This window comes from Hevea brasiliensis, chromosome 13 (assembly GCF_030052815.1).
Source record: "Hevea brasiliensis isolate MT/VB/25A 57/8 chromosome 13, ASM3005281v1, whole genome shotgun sequence".
In the NCBI taxonomy this organism is placed as follows: domain Eukaryota; kingdom Viridiplantae; phylum Streptophyta; class Magnoliopsida; order Malpighiales; family Euphorbiaceae; genus Hevea; species Hevea brasiliensis.
In genome coordinates this window covers 74,491,324-74,507,703 of record NC_079505.1, presented here as the reverse complement: position 1 = coordinate 74,507,703, position 16,380 = coordinate 74,491,324, and the positions used below count along the sequence as shown (strand labels likewise).

General features: G+C 39.5%; 1 protein-coding gene across 1 annotated transcript; it reads left to right on the top strand.

Moving 5' to 3' along the window:
• The first annotated feature begins 1,180 nt into the window (after positions 1-1,180).
• LOC110638310 (3-ketoacyl-CoA synthase 11) lies at positions 1,181-3,932 on the top strand. The gene is made up of 2 exons (XM_021788823.2): positions 1,181-1,720; positions 2,245-3,932. The coding sequence occupies exon 2, from the start codon at positions 2,251-2,253 to the stop codon at positions 3,784-3,786; it is 1,536 nt and encodes a 511-aa protein (XP_021644515.2). The 5' UTR covers positions 1,181-1,720; positions 2,245-2,250; the 3' UTR covers positions 3,787-3,932.
• Positions 3,933-16,380: the final 12,448 nt, after the last annotated feature.

The window sequence follows — 16,380 nt, the reverse complement described above, 5'->3', positions numbered from 1 at the left end:
ATGAATATCCTTCAGTGTTGACATTTCTGAATCAGAAACAGAAAATTTCAAAACAATCACAATCAAGAAAGGCAACCTCTATTCTTTTCAATTACAGTTCACATAATTATTAATGTAATTAATTAAAAGATTTAAATCATGTAGTAATAGAATAATTTCAAAGGAGAAATTAAAAAAATATATATTAAACTTTGATTTATTTTTTAAATATGATTTTATAATTTAATTTACAAAAAAAAATTGTGATTTTCTACCGTTAGTAAAATGAGTCTTTTGTTTGACAACTCTATTACTATTGATATAATATTAATATTTAATTAAAAATAATTTTAAAGACCAACTTGTAGTAAAATTTAAAAAATAAAAAGAATTAAAAGATGTGCTCATTTTGTAACGTTGTCCATGCTGCCTGTTCTTGCTGGCAGAGATGACATGGTGTTCGTTTTGTAACGAAATCATTCTTCCTTCACAGAAATGGATCAATTGAAACATAAAATCACCAAAGGCCATCAGCATAAAAATTCAAAATCCAGAGATTATTTTAAAGATTATTCTCTCAGCATCTACGATAAATTAGTAATCAAGGTTCTTAAGAATCCCACAAGCTCTACATTGATTTCTTGCCCCGCTTTTGTGTGTATGTTTCGAAGGCCAATAGCTAGAAGATTGCCTTCTACCAGCTACCACCACGGGCAAGATCAATCCTTACTTGAAGATTACCCTCTGTCAGATCTCGTTTATGCAAATTGAAGAAGCCATGGAATGCGGAAGATGCGATCGTGGAAAATAAAAAAATAAAAAAAGCAAGAAAAAAGAATAATTAATTTATAAATTTTAAATTTTATTTTGAGTGGATTTCATCTTTATAATTAAAAATTATTTTTTAATTAAATATTAATTTTATATCATCAATAATGAACGGCGTTAAGGGCAAAAAATTAATTTTATAAACGACAAAAAATCATAAAACCCTTTTTATCACAAATTAAATTACATAATTCTACTTGAAAAAACGCCTAACTTTTCCCTTGTTTAAATGATGGAATAAATTCTTCTTAATTAATTAATTTTAAGCGATTTTATATTTTATGAAAAACATTAATAATGATTAAAAAATATTTTTTTTTAAGAAATAAAATATACACATTTAACAAAGGTTATATATATAACAAAAGAGTGGAAAAACACAAAATCAAATGCACATTGAAATGTAGTATCAATAGGGAAGGCAAGGCATTCCCTTAGAAAAGAGGAGAGAGTGTCAGAGATTTGAAACCCAGTTGGCGCCGCCTGTTGCTCCCTTGCTCTTGATATTTCTCTCGCTCTCCGTTGAAACCTCAGAGCGCGTCCATTTCGGTGGCTTTCCAGTTCCAAGCTGGCTTCTTTTCTCCACTATATATATATATATGATATGATACATGATAACCTGTAATTTTATTCCCATTTCTCTTCACGCATTTCTTTCTTCATTTTCTCTTCTCTAGCTTTTTTTTTTTCTAGCTTATTACTTCTTTATTCTTTTTTTAATTTTTATAATTATTTTTTATTTATATTCCAACGCACAAAGATTCTAGTTTAATTTTAGTAATATCATCAATTTTCACTTCCCTATATCATTTCATCTGGCTGTACCCTCTCACAGCTAGCTCTCTCTCTCTCTCCTTAGCCTCTCCTGAGACCGGGGGATTTAACTCTTTTATCTGGGGATTTGCTATTCAAGGTTAGTTTTTTCCTGCCCTTTTTCTTTTGGGATTTGTTTAGCAATGCAATTAATATTATTTAATTTGTTTTTTTGGATCTGGATTGTTTTATTATTTGGTTTTGATTTTTGAATGGGAATGGTGATCTGGGTTTCGATTTGTAGTGTTTGTAAATGCATGAAAGTTTTACTTTTGATGTGAAATTCTGATCTGGGATTGCTGTTTTACGACTAAATTTGATCTGTAGTGAAGGATAACTTTTCGAGTTAATACAAAAAGGGAGATTTTTCTTATCATTGCTCACAAAATTCTATATTTTTCGATTATGGAAAACCCAGTTTTCAGAATTTTAATTTAAATTCCCCAACAAGTTAGGAAAAACAGGGTAGAAAAATGAAATCCTTTTGGCATTGAACTTGTGCAAAAGTTACTTTAGAATTGAATTCACTAGATCACAGGATCTTTTGAGTTTTGATCTTTATTTGTTAACTTTTGCTGCTTCATGTATTCTCTGTTCTCACCTAATTAATTGAATCTTTAACAGGGAGAGATGGCAGAGCCAAAAACAACTGCACCCTTGATCTCACCATCATCATCACGAAACCTTCCTGATTTCAAAAAATCTGTGAAGTTAAAATATGTGAAATTGGGTTACCATTACCTCATCTCCCATGGAATGTACCTTTTCCTTTCCCCACTTGTAGTCCTAATTGCTGCGCAGCTGTCAACATTTTCTCTTCAAGATTTTTATACTCTTTGGGAGCATCTACAGTATAATCTCATATCTGTGATCCTCTGCTCAACACTCCTTGTTTTCCTCCTTACACTCTATTTTATGACTCGTCCTCGTCCTGTATACCTTATCAACTTTTCCTGCTACAAGCCTGAAGAATCTCGTAAGTGCACAAAAAGGATTTTCATGGATCAATCTCGGATGACTGGAACTTTTACAGAGGAAAATCTTAACTTCCAGCAGAGGATCCTTGAGAGATCTGGCCTAGGGGATTCAACTTATCTTCCAGAGGCAGTTCTCAATATTCCCCCTAACCCATCAATGCAAGAAGCTAGAAAAGAAGCTGAGGCTGTGATGTTTGGTTGTGTTGATGAGCTTTTGGCCAAGACCTCAATTAAACCCAAAGATATTGGAATCTTGATTGTGAATTGCAGCTTGTTCAATCCTACCCCATCTCTTTCTGCCATGGTTATCAACCATTACAAGCTTCGAGGCAATATAGTTAGCTACAACCTAGGTGGGATGGGTTGTAGTGCAGGTCTGATCTCAATAGCTCTAGCCAAGGATCTTCTTCAGGTCCATCCCAACTCCTATGCATTGGTCATCAGCATGGAGAACATCACATTAAATTGGTACTTTGGAAATGACCGTTCAAAGCTCGTTTCAAACTGTTTATTTAGAATGGGAGGGGCTGCAATTCTCCTTTCAAACAAAGGGTCTGACAGAAGAAGGTCAAAGTACCAATTGGTACATACTGTCCGCACTCACAAGGGTGCTGATGATAAGTGCTTCACATGTGTTACCCAAGAAGAGGACTCCAACGGGAAGGTTGGTGTTACTTTGTCGAAGGATCTCATGGCAGTTGCAGGTGATGCTTTGAAAACTAACATCACTACATTAGGGCCTCTTGTTCTGCCAATGTCTGAACAGCTACTATTCTTTGCCACATTAGTTGGTAAAAAGCTTTTCAAGATGAAGATCAAGCCTTACATCCCTGATTTCAAGCTAGCTTTTGAGCATTTCTGCATTCATGCTGGGGGAAGAGCAGTGTTGGATGAATTGGAGAAGAACTTGCAGCTGTCTGATTGGCATATGGAGCCATCAAGGATGACACTTTATCGGTTTGGCAATACCTCAAGCAGTTCCCTTTGGTATGAATTAGCATATTCGGAAGCCAAAGGAAGAATGAAGAAGGGAGATAGAACATGGCAAATAGCATTTGGTTCAGGGTTTAAGTGTAATAGTGCAGTTTGGAAGGCTCTAAGGCCCATCAACCCTGCAAAGGAAAAGAGCCCCTGGATGGATGAGATCCACCAGTTCCCAGTCGATGTTCCGAAGGTATCAACTATCTAAGTCCCAAAATGGCTGGTTATGATGTAAGATTGTTGAGGGCAAGTGAATTGACTGGTTTATGCCAGGCATTTTTCACTCATTGTTAAAATCAGGATGATATTTATTAGTGGACTGGAATTGGAACTTGTCACTGATTTGTTCTGGCACTTTGTTTCTGCTTTTAATGTGAGCACCAAAAAGTTACTGCTTAAAATGCTTCCCTTTTTGTTTTATTAAAATATCATCACTGTGCGTAACAAATTGAATAATTTTTTGAGCATTCATCAAAGCCAGAAGGTGATAAAAAAGCACTTCTTTGTTGAGTTACTAATTAAGGCCCTGTTTGGTATCCATGCATAGAGATGATACACTTAAAAACCAATTTTAATGGTTCACTTGTTGCAGTAGCTCATTTTTTTCTGGGCAAGATATATATCATAATGGTACTGGAGTTGTAATGTTCATTATTCTGCTGCTATTTATTTACCGATGGCCATTAAATTAATCTGGAATACTTCCATATATATAAATATAATGCAATTGGGAAGCCCCAGCAATGCAACGGACCGTTGGACTGTTCCTTGCGGAGCTATGGTCATGTCGGCCGGTTAGGACTCGGTTGTTTCTTTTACGATTCTGTTATCCATGGCCTATTGCCCATGCTTATGTTATTTCATTTTATTATAGGATTCAATTAAAACAGAGAGACTGGGAATGAATCTCGACGAGTACTCTTCGTTCCATTTTGCTTTATTTTAAAACTAGTAGTATTCTTTATGCATTGGGCGAATATTTTTTTAATTTTATTTTAATAATATAGTTTAATATTTATTTTTTTTTATATTTTTAAAATCATATTATTTTCAATTAATTATATTAAATGTAAATTAACTTTTATTAAAATTTTGAACATTAATATTATTGGCCCGTCGCTAAATGATAAGGGACTTGAATAGAAATGGGCACTCCTATATAAATTCCACTTTTATTATCTTTTTTTTAGGCGAAATGTGTTCTTTTAATTTAATACCAATAATTATTAAAATAAAATTATTATGTTAAATATTATCTAATACTAATAATTAAATTTATAATGTAACAACCTTAAAAAAAAAAAAAAAAAATTGATTGATGGGAATTGGCGTGTGACAGTGGGTTTTCCCACTGTCACAGCAGCCATTTTTATAAAATAAAAAAAAAAAAAATTCAAAAGAAAAACGGGAGGAGGACCCCCCCCATTTCTCTTCTTTCCCTCTCCTTCCCTTTCTTCTTCTTCTTCTTCCTTTCTCCGGTGACCGGCCGGCGACGTCCCAAGCAGCTCCCCACAGGCCGGCGACCCTCCGGCGACTACCAAGACCATCAGAAACGGCGGCAAGAGAGGGAGAGGAGAGAGAAAACGCGCGCACAGTGGGCAGCGGCTTTCCGGCGCGATTCCGGCTTCGTCCGACGTCCGATCGAGGCGATTCCAGTGGCGTTGGAAAGCTTGTTCCGAGAGCTTTCTTTTGACACCAATTTTGAAGCAAATGGAGGTCGGATGAGTGAGATATGGAGGAGAGAAGTTTCGGGTTTTTCAAGCTTTTTCGTCAGATCTACGACGATCCGACCGTTGGATCGACGATCCGAGACCACATATGGACTGAGGAAGAGGAGAGGAACATGGTGGTATGATCAGATCCGGCAAATGTCGCCGGTGACCGGCGGCCGGCCACCGTGCGCGGTGGTGCCGGCGGTGGCCCGGTGAGCTATGGAGATGGTTCAACTTCCAGAGGCTTCCTCATAAATTTTTGGAATTTTTGAGACACAGATAAACTTTGGGTAAGACAATTTTTATTATTTCTCCTGCATGTGGAGCATAAATACAGTGTTTCTTAAACAGGAAAAATTGGAGAAAAATTCTAAGAAAAATATATGATGAAAGTAAAATTATTTGGAGATATTCTATGGTGTTAGTTGAATTTTTGGGTGATCGTAGAATATTTTTGAGAAATATGGATGGATTTTAGTTATATTTTTAGCATGTGGGCATATAAGATTAATTGAAATTAAGATAATTAAATTTTATATAATTGGTTGAAGCTTGAGGATGGAGGTTTAAATATGTGAATATTTAATTGGGTTGAATTAGGAATATGTTAGCTGTTGAAAACTTATGGAATCGAGTAAAATTCTTGAATAAAATATTCATGGGTGATTAGAAAATTACAATTCATTTTGCAATAGCCTTATAATATTATTAAGGATCATGGCAAAATTTTATAATTTTTAGAGAATGTTTGATTGTATTTTTGAAAAATTTCGATTATATGGACTAAAACGTAATTTTAAAATTTTGAGTCTGATCGATTTGGAGGGCCCAGGAGGGGCCATGTGATATTAATGAGATGTGATTGTGGAAATTGAGAATTTAGAAGTGTTATTTGAGCCTCTTTGCAGGTTGGGTAGGTCCCAGGTATAGGGGAAACTCTGCCGGATTTCCGGCATGAATTAGGCTGTCTATTGCCTCTTTAGAGTTTTATTTTGAGTTAGTACTAATAAATTTATAATTTAATTATTAGGTGATCGAGATCAACTATTTTCCTGCATCCAGCAGCCACAATAGTCGACGATTTGTCTTGTGAGTAAAATATTAATTTTAATTGTAATTTCGATATTATTATATGTTCAGCATGCCCATGCATCACTTATATGCATATATTTATGTAGTTAAACTCTAGGCACGAATTATGTTGCATTCACAACTGTTAATGTGCTATGAATGTTGTTGTGGTAATTTGGAGCAGTGTGCGTGCGTTGGCGTGCGTGTGATGTGGTGTGGACTATGGATAGGACGGGGCAGTCACGGCTTGAGTAATTCGCTGGGACCCGATCCTTCGAGGGGTAGTCACGGCTTGAGTAATTCGCTGGGACCCTCGATTTGGTTATTAAGTGGAAGTCCGAGCTTGAGTAATTCTGGCACCGAGTTGGATTTAAGAGAGCTGTATAGGGGATCAGCTCCCATATGTTATGATTGATACTACAGGGTGTGTGAGTGCTCCAAATTACCTTTTTGATGTTATGATGTGAAAATGTTGTGTATGTTGCATTTCACTCTACAGGGTGCATTAGTTTCAGATAGTTATAGAGATTATGGTTAAAATTGATATTTTACTCTCTGAGTCGAACGCTCACTCCTGTTCAAAAATTTTTACAGGCCACAGGAGGAGTTATTTTACAGAGCAACCTGTTTTCTTCCTCGCAGGTTTAACGTCAATTATTTAATTGTTTTACTATCTTTTCTAAATTAAAAATCTAGAACTCCGCATGTGTTAGAAATAGTGTGGACCTTGGTAGAGGTTGTGTGAACTTAAATTTTTAAGATTAATAAATGAAGATTTGTATGGTATTTAAACAGTTGTAAATGAGGTAACAGGGTTGAGCTGGGCTCCCCTGATTTTAGTTTCTGAAAATTTCTGGGCTAAGTTGGCTCGAAATGAAATTATATGATTTGATTTAAATTATTTTATATGCATATTGGGCCTAAATTGTGGGCACGGTTATGGATTTGAGGAATAGTTAGGCTTACTACGGGCCTCGGGGCTTTAAGTGGCGAGTCCTAGTCTTGGTCCACCCATAGGTTGGGTCGTGACAAAGTTGGTATCAGAGCTTAGGCTCTAGATTCATGGGAAATAATATATTTGGGAGTGTAAAAGGAGTCTTGTTAGGATGTTACATGCGGAGTATAGGATTACATTTCGTCTTTTACGTAATTCTTTGTTTCTAGATTCTGCGTTATACCTCGGAAATATAAAAGTGCCTCGATTAGTGTCTTGATTTTCGTGAGTACAGAAATGTGAAATAGAGTTAGTAGACATGTGAGATCTATCATGAGGATACGTACTCCAAGAAATGTTATATTTTGTCAAGATGGGTTTAAATGGTATGCCCATTTCGTGCAAGGCACGAGTACATAAAGGTGAGTCTTGAAAGTACAGTTGCCTTAGATAAGGATGAGGATACCATTGCTGGCAGTCATCAGTGGATGACCCAGTCAGAATAAGTTTGTGATAATAGAATATTCAAGAGAGATAAGAGATTAGGAGACCTAGTGCATCGGGACGTATCGTAGTAACTATACAATGTTCTCAATGTCCGCTCTGTAAGTCTGCAGACTGATGCCGACATGAGATTATTGTGTAGAGCCGCATGCATCCCGTGGTGCTCCATAATGAGGGTGTTTCTTGATGGCCTCTGTTTTGGTACAACAATACCGAGCGAGTTCTATATCTGCAGAGGAGTTGGGAACTCTGGTTAAGAGTCTAGAGCTAGAATATCGAAGGTTACGCTTAGGTGGTAACTAGAGTCAATGACTCGGTTACCCTAGCATGAGCTAGAGTTGCATTAAGAGTTGCCATCGGACTGGAGGTTTGGACTAGTTGCAAAGTAAAAGTGACACCTATAGAGTGAGACCATCTAGTCTTCGGTATGGAATTTTGAATGATTTTTGCAGAATGACAGACGTTTTGCTTAGAACTTAGTGAGAATAGGATACCTTGTGTGTATTAGCAAGGTGTAAAGTGCAACCCTACTACCTAGGGACGGTCAAAACTATGAATTGATGATTCACAGAGATATGATATGATAGGAGAGTCATTAATTTGACATGGTTTGGGCAAGGTGGTAAATGTAGTACCTTTGTTGCAGCAAGTTAGGGTGTAGTCCTATCTTTTCAGAAGGGATCGAAAGTTATTACTAATGATGATGACCAACCAAATAGTGTCCCAGATGGGACTGTAGAGTGTGGTAGAGAGTAGTTGGCTCGGGTATCCTGGAGAGGATACAAGTTCCATTATAGGAATCATATATAATCAGATCATGATGGATGTAAATCCTTTGAATTGGATGACAGGTTTGGGTGCCCGGAATCTTAAGTTTTGGCTAGTTGAGTAAACATGGAAAATAATAATAATAATAATAATAATAATAATAATAAAATTACTGCAAAATTAGTTCTCGAGGTAGTAAGGGTATTATGTAAGCTAAAGGATAAGAATAGAGATCATACAATAAAAGTATGATCGTAATTTCTTTGAGTTCATTTCTAATTTCAAATTATTCAAAACAATAGTATAATCTAATTATAATAGTGTTAAGAGTAATAAATTAGCGAAGATAAATCACAGAAGACCAATGGATAAAGAAAGTGCAGAATGAAAGTTTGGACAATTGATTGCAGATGCAATATAATCTAAATGCTAGTGGAAGTACTAGCTAGAGTGGTCAAAGGACCAAATCTGAGTAGCACAGACATATGATAACGCGATAGAGACTCTGAAAGATATAGTTAGCAAGTACATCTATTTTGTTAGGTAAAAGAATGGAACCAGGGATAGAATAGTCAAGTTCTATTTTGGGTAAGACAAAGGAAATAAATGAAAGGACAACCTAAAGAGCGCATAATAAAAGGAACAAAGTTAAGATATAGGATAGGCTAAGTGTTATTCTTGGCAAGGAGAATGACAAGGATGGAAAACCCAAAATGGGACCACATTAGTGAGAAAAGTGATGGAGGTATGGAATACAATAATAATGAGTAAATGTTAGAAGGTGTGCGATGGTATTGCGGACTACCTAAATAGGTAGAGAAAGAGAAGTTAGTAAGCAGTAAGTTGAATAAAAGTCAGTCTAAGGGATCAAATAGGTATGATGAGAGGAAAAGAATGATAGATAATGACACATAGGTTTTAGGTTAGACTTTTGAGATAGTGAGAAGGTAGTTAGAGGTTCGTTATGAATGTCAGGCCAACATTTTTAGTGTGATCAACAGAATCACTTTGCGATGGCGCTTAATAACGACAGAGCAACAGTAGGGGTAGAATAAAAAGTGACAAGTATGGATGGTAATAAATCACTAGAAAGTTTAAGGATCAAATTAATGACCATAGATAAGGGTGGAATTAGTGTTTGAAGAATCTATTAGCGAGAGAAATCTTTCAGGAATCAACAAAAGTTAAGGGCACAATATAAACGATGATAGATATGAATCATTGGTCGAGTATAAGTAAAGTTAATAAATTATAAAATATTATGTCAGGGAAGACAATTGTACGGTAAAGTGTTCATGCAGATGATATCTTATAGGTAGAGCACAATTGTGCTAAGAGATGATGAAATTTGAAGAGAAAGACCAAGAAACATAGATTAAACGTTATTATATGGACAATCGGGCGTTGTAACACCCCAAATTTTATTATTTATGAGTATTTTTGATATTTTAATTTTATTTAAATTTTAGGAATTTTTTTGAGATTTTTCGGATTTTAAAAATCGGGTTCGATTTTTAAAATCCGAAAAATATAAACTTTGATGATTTTTAAAAATTAATTTAAAGACCACGTGGCAAAACTAAAAATATATTTGGAGTCTACGTATTTTTCTGAGTTTTACGAAATTTTTTCGGAATTTTTGGACCTCGTTTTCGGTCCCGAGGCAGAGTAAAAATTCAAAATTTTGTATTTCGAATCGAACCGGCCAAATCGAACCGGACCGGATCGGACCGGTCGAATCGAACCGGCTCCCTTTCCTTTTTCTTCTCCCGCGCGCGTCGTCCCTCTCTTTTCTCTTTCTTTTCTCTCTCCTCCCTGCGCTGCCGCTCCAGTTTCTCCGGCCAAATCCGGCCGATCCGGCCACCGATTGGACCGGGTCTTGTGTCTAAAATCATCTACTCGGCGAGAGCTTTTCATAGACACCAAGAACGCCGAAATCCATCGAGCGGTTTGTCCGATTTTTGCTCGGGAAGATTTTAGCCCATTTCGACTTTTGGGCTAGATTTCTCGAAAACCGTGAATCCCACGAGGAAACCGAGGCCACCAGCACGCTCCATTCATTGAGAGCTTAGCAACGACATAAATTTCGAATTTTTCCGACACCGTTTTTCGGTGGGTCCCACGGAACTTCGCAGTGTAATTTCGAGCATTAAATGAGCTTAGAAAATTCTGAAAAATTTATGTGCTAACCCCCATGTTATGGGCTTCCTGTAGGTATCCTCGATTCGCGGAAATTCGGCGATTGACCGATGCAAATTTCGGGCGAACGGACCGTGACCGGAAAAGTCTCCGAATTGGGCCGAGGTTTTGGCTAGCCCCCCATTATCAGACGTCCCGAGCGCGTCCCCGAAGTCGGAATCGGCAAAGGTAAACCCGAACCTAGTTTTTACGTAATTTTCTAGTGCTTAAATAGGATTAAAAATCCATAAAATATTCGTGGTAGCTTAGAAAATTACGATTCTTTTTGCAATAGCTTAGTAATATTGCTAAGGACCGCGGCAAAGTTTTATAATTTTTAGAGCTTGTTTTGGCGCTTTTGCAAAAATGATCAATAATAAGGACTAAATTGAAATTTTGCGTATTGTGATGGATGATTGATTTGATGGGCGGGAGGGGCTGTGTGATATGATTGAACTGTTGATGTATGGATTGTGAGTATAGAAGTGCGTTTTTAGCCCTTTGCAGGTTGGGTAGGTCCTAGGTATAGGGAGACTCACGGATTTTCGCACGACTTAGGGCGTAATTGGTCTTTTCTTTATTTGTATTGAGTCGATTGTATTAAATAAATGTAATATGATTGTCAGTGAGCAGACGACCTTCTTCCTCCGCCGCCCACGGTAATTTGTCGTCAAGTCCGTGAGTAAAATATTAATTTTAATTATAATTTCGATATTATTATATGTTCAAGATGCCCATGCATCACTTATATGCATATATTTATGTAGTTAAACTCTAGGCACGATTTATGTTGCATTCATAATCGTTGATGTACCATGGATGTTGTTGTGGTAATTTGGAGCGCAGCGTGCGTTGGCGTGCGTGTGATGTGGTGTGGACTATGGATAGGACGGGTAGTCACGGCTTGAGTAATTGGGACCTGCCTTCGAGGGGTAGTCACGGCTTGAGTAATTATTGGGACCTCGATTTGGTTATTAAGTGGAAGTCCGAGCTTGAGTAATTCGGCACTGGTTGGATTTAAGAGAGGCGATAGGGATCAGCTCCCATATGTTATGATTGATACTACAGGTGTGTGAGTGCTCCAAATTACCTTTTGATGTTATGATGTGAAAATGTTGTGTATGTTGCATTTCACTCTCTGAGTTGCATTAGTTTGAGATAGTTATAGAGATTATAGTTAAGATTGATATTTTACTCTCTCGAGTCGAACGCTCACTCTGCTCAAAAATTTTTACAGCCACAGGAGGATATTTTGTTCAGGTTAACTCGCCTTTTTACCTCGCAGTTGTTTATCAATATTGTGTAATTTTAATTACTCCTAGAATTTCCGCATGTGTTAGCGTAATTATTTGAAATTGGTCCGTAATATTATATTCATGTTGGACTGTAAACTTAATATTTTAAGTCTGCTTTGATGGATTGGATGAGGAGCCGAGCTCCCATTTATTATTATGTTGATGAGTATGTGGAGGGTGAGCCGAGCTCCCAATGGATTGTTTATTGTGTTTACAGGTCGGGTGAGTCAAAAACTCCTCGTTGGTAAGTCCATTTTATGGCCGGACTCTGTCCGTTTGTTTTCTTGATATTGGGCCCAAATGGGCCTTAGAGTTAGGTTAATGAATAGTTAAGGCTTACTACGCCTCGGGGCTTTAGGTGGCCTGTGTCCTAGTGCCGGTCCGCCCATAGGTTGGGTCGTGACAAATGTGGTATCGAGCTTAGGCTCCATTCTTAGGGAATGTTGTCTAAAGTGTTGGGAAGAGTCTACTAGAGTCACATGCGGAAATATAGGGTCCATATTCGTCTTGCATTGTCATCTTTGCTTCTAGTTTCGCTCCATATGTTATGTATAAATATGAGTCTATAGAGGCATGTAATGAGCAGCTTTGAATTTTTGTGGGCTAATCTGCTGAATTTCGTGAAAATGCGTAGAAGGTGAGAGCCGCCATCGCACTGTAACGGATGTGCTCGACGAGGTGTCAAGACAGATGAGGCGCCGCCAGGAGGCGGGTAGGAGGCCTAGAGCCGCCAAGTAGAAGAGCGGCTACCCACGCTCAAGAACAGTCTTTCATGGCACAGGTCCCATGGACCCCATGGCGCCTACTCTAGCCGGTGCGCAGAGAACCATCGACATGATGGCGCGAAGATATGGTCCACCCTCCACAAAGCAGCGATCCACCGCACCAAGAGGGGAACCTTACAAGCAGATCATAAATTTTAAGAAGTTGGTGCACGGTACCTATGATGTGTCGACGATGCATATCGGTTTTGGATTCTGCAGATGAGCAGAGCATGTAATTACGATTGGTGATAGAAGATTGATAGAATGTATGCAAAGACGTCATGGGGCCCATGCCTAGGCAATGGATGAATGACTATGTGTTACCGGATGGAGGGTTTGACATGGGCTCGATTTGTGGAACTTTTTATCAATCGGTTTGTGCGTAAAGCTTCAGAGATCGAAGCGGTGGGCCTTTGAGGCCTTAAGGCAGAGAATGGCGTGCAGATGAATATGCTCTGAATTTACGAATTGAGCAGATATGCCCCTACAGCAGATCTACAGAGACTATGAAGGTGAAAAGATTCCTAAAGGGGCTTGACAGAGGTATGCGAACTGCCATGATGTCGGATCGATCTTTTGATGTGGTGGTTGATCGAGCCGCATGATTGAGATTAGCTATCTTTGTGGATGACAAATGAAGAGCAAAGAAAAGCAGAGCAGAGGGTTCCTCGTGTCCCTTCCATGGGTACTCCTGACGGTGGTGGCTGTGGTAATTACAGAGGAAAGGGTAGGAGCAAGAGAAGTGGTTTGCATAATCACCACGAGGATTCGGACCAGGTGCGGATCCAGCGGTGGTACAGTTCGAGTACTGAGTTAGGTGCAGTTCAGATCCTCCTTGGCACCTTGTGCATAGTGTGGAAGAGGACATTCAGGACCTTGTTTGATGGGATGAGTATGCTTGTGTGGCCAACCGGTCACTTTGCTAGAGAATGCCCCATGTTCACGAGCCACGATGGGGTCACAGTGGTTCATTGCGAATGTTCCTCGGCAGTTGTATCCGGTGCTTCCAACATGGCGGCGATCGATTCGGTACAACAGGCCGAGGACAAGGGGGACGTGGATTTGGAGGCGGTCGAGGTAGAAGTCGATCGTGGTTACGCCACTCAAGGTAGGGGTCAAGCTCGGGTTTTCACCCTGACCCACCAGGATGCTCAAGCTTCAAATGCAGTTGTGGCAGGTATTCTTCTGGTCTGTTCTTATGAAGCTCGTGTTTTGATAGATCCGGTTGCTACGCACTCATTTGTCTCCCCTGTGTTTGCCATGAGGTTGGGTAGAAACCCTACAACCTTAGAATGCCCTTTGTCGGTAGCTACCCCACTTAGTGACAACATAGATGTAGACATGGTATTTCCGGGCAGCCCAGTGGTAGTGGATGGAAAGATCCTCCCAGCAGACTTGGTTCCTCTACCAGTAATGGATTTCGATGTAATCTTGGGGATGGGTGGTTGGCAACTCATTATGCCACCTTAGATCAGGAACAAAAAGGTATACTTTCACATACCTGGTGTGGAAGAGTTTAGCTTTGATGGTGACAGGAGCATGGCTCCATATAATTTGGTGTCAGCAATTAGTGCCAGAAAAATGTTGAGGCGTGGATGCCAAGGGTATTTGGCATTGGTGAGAGATACATCTGTAGAAGGTGTCAGCATGGAAAATGTTCCTGTTGTCAGAGAATTCATGGATGTCTTCCCTGAAGAGCTTCGTGGTTGCCACGTAAAGGGGAATAGAGTTCTGCATTGATGTTATTCCGGGTACAAACCCCATATCGATGCCACCTTACAGGATGGCACCAGCAGAATTGAAAGAGCTGAAGGAGCAACTACAGGAGCTCTTGGACAAGGGTTTCATACGTCCGAGCACTTCACCTGGGTGCTCTGTTCTATTTGTGAGAAAGAAGGATGGGTCATTGAGGTTGTGTATCGACTACGGGCATACTGAACAAGGTATTTGTGAAGAACAAGTATCCACTTCCTCGGATCGATGATTTGTTTGATCAGCTCCAAGGAGCTAGATTCTTTTCCAAGATAGACCTGCGGTCAGGCTACCATCAATTGAGAATCAGGAATGAGGACGTGTCCAAAACGGCTTTCAGGACAAGATATGGTCATTATGAGTTCTTGGTGATGTCTTTTGGACTCACTAATGCACCGGCGACCTTCATGGACTTGATGAGCAGGTGTTCAAGCCATTTTTGGACCGCTTTGTCATCGTATTCATAGATGACATTCGTATACTCTCGGACCGAGGAAGAACACGTGTGGCACTTGAGGATGGTGTTGCAGACTTTGAGGAGCACGGCTATACGCCAAATTTTGAAATGTGAATTTTGGCTAGAAAGCATCTCATTCTTGGGACACGTGGTTTCAAGTGGCGGTATTCAAGTGGATCCCAAGAAAATTGAAGTCAGAATCGATTGGCTTAGGCCTACAACGATCCATCGAGGTGCGAAGTTTTCGGGTTTAGTAGCTACACAGCGTTTTGTGCAAGATTTCTCGGGATAGCGGCTCCCCTAACTAAGTTGACCAGGAAGAATGTTCCATTCATTTGGACAGATGACTGTGAGGTGAGTTTCCAGAAGCTCAAGGAGTGTCTAACCACTGCCCCTGTGTTGACACTACCTGTGAGTGGTGAAGGATACGCCGTGTACTGTGACGCCTCCAGAGTTGGCCTAGGGTGTGTTTTGATGCAGAATGGAAAGGTAGTGGCTTATGCTTCAAGGCAGCTGAAGAGGCATGAGCAGAACTACCCCACCCATGATTTGGAAATGGCGGCTGTAGTCTTTGCACTTAAAATCTGGAGACACTATCTGTACGGTGAAGTGTGCGAGATATACACCGACCACAAGAGTTTAAAGTACATCTTCCAACAGAGGGATTTAAACTTGAGACAGAGGAGATGGAAGGAGCTTCTGAAAGACTATGATTGCACCATCGGTACCACCTGGGAAGGCCAATGTTGTGGCAGATGCCTTGAGCAGTAATCGTCTGGCAGTTTGGAGCACATTTCAGCAGAGAAAAGAGCATTGCTTCAGGAAGTACATGAGTTGATGGATCAAGGTCTAATCCTAGATCTTTCAGATGAGGGGTATTGTTGGCTCACTTTTGGTGAGGCGGACTTGAGGGACGAGTTAGAGTTTTCCAAAACAGAGACCAACAATTGATGAAGATCATAGAAAGAGTACTGAAGGTGAAAGTGGTGAGTTTGGATTTGCCAATGATGGCGCCTAGTGCAAGGTTCTAGGATATGTGTGCCCGATGTGGACAACCTCGGGAATGAAATCATGCAAGAGGCACACTATACACTGCAAGATATCCACCTGAGTTCCACCAAGATGTACCATGATGTGAAAGATAGCTCTTTGGTGGAATGGCATGAAGAGAGACATAGCAGACTTTGTGTCCAAGTGCTTGACTTGTCGAAGGTGAAGTTTGAACACGAGAGCCGTCGGGAAGCTGCAAGAGCTCCCTATCCCGAATGGAAGTGGGAAATGATTACTATGGATTTTGTGGTAGGTTGCCTCGTACCACGCGAGGATATGACTCGATATGGGTAATTGTAGACCGCTTGACCAAATCA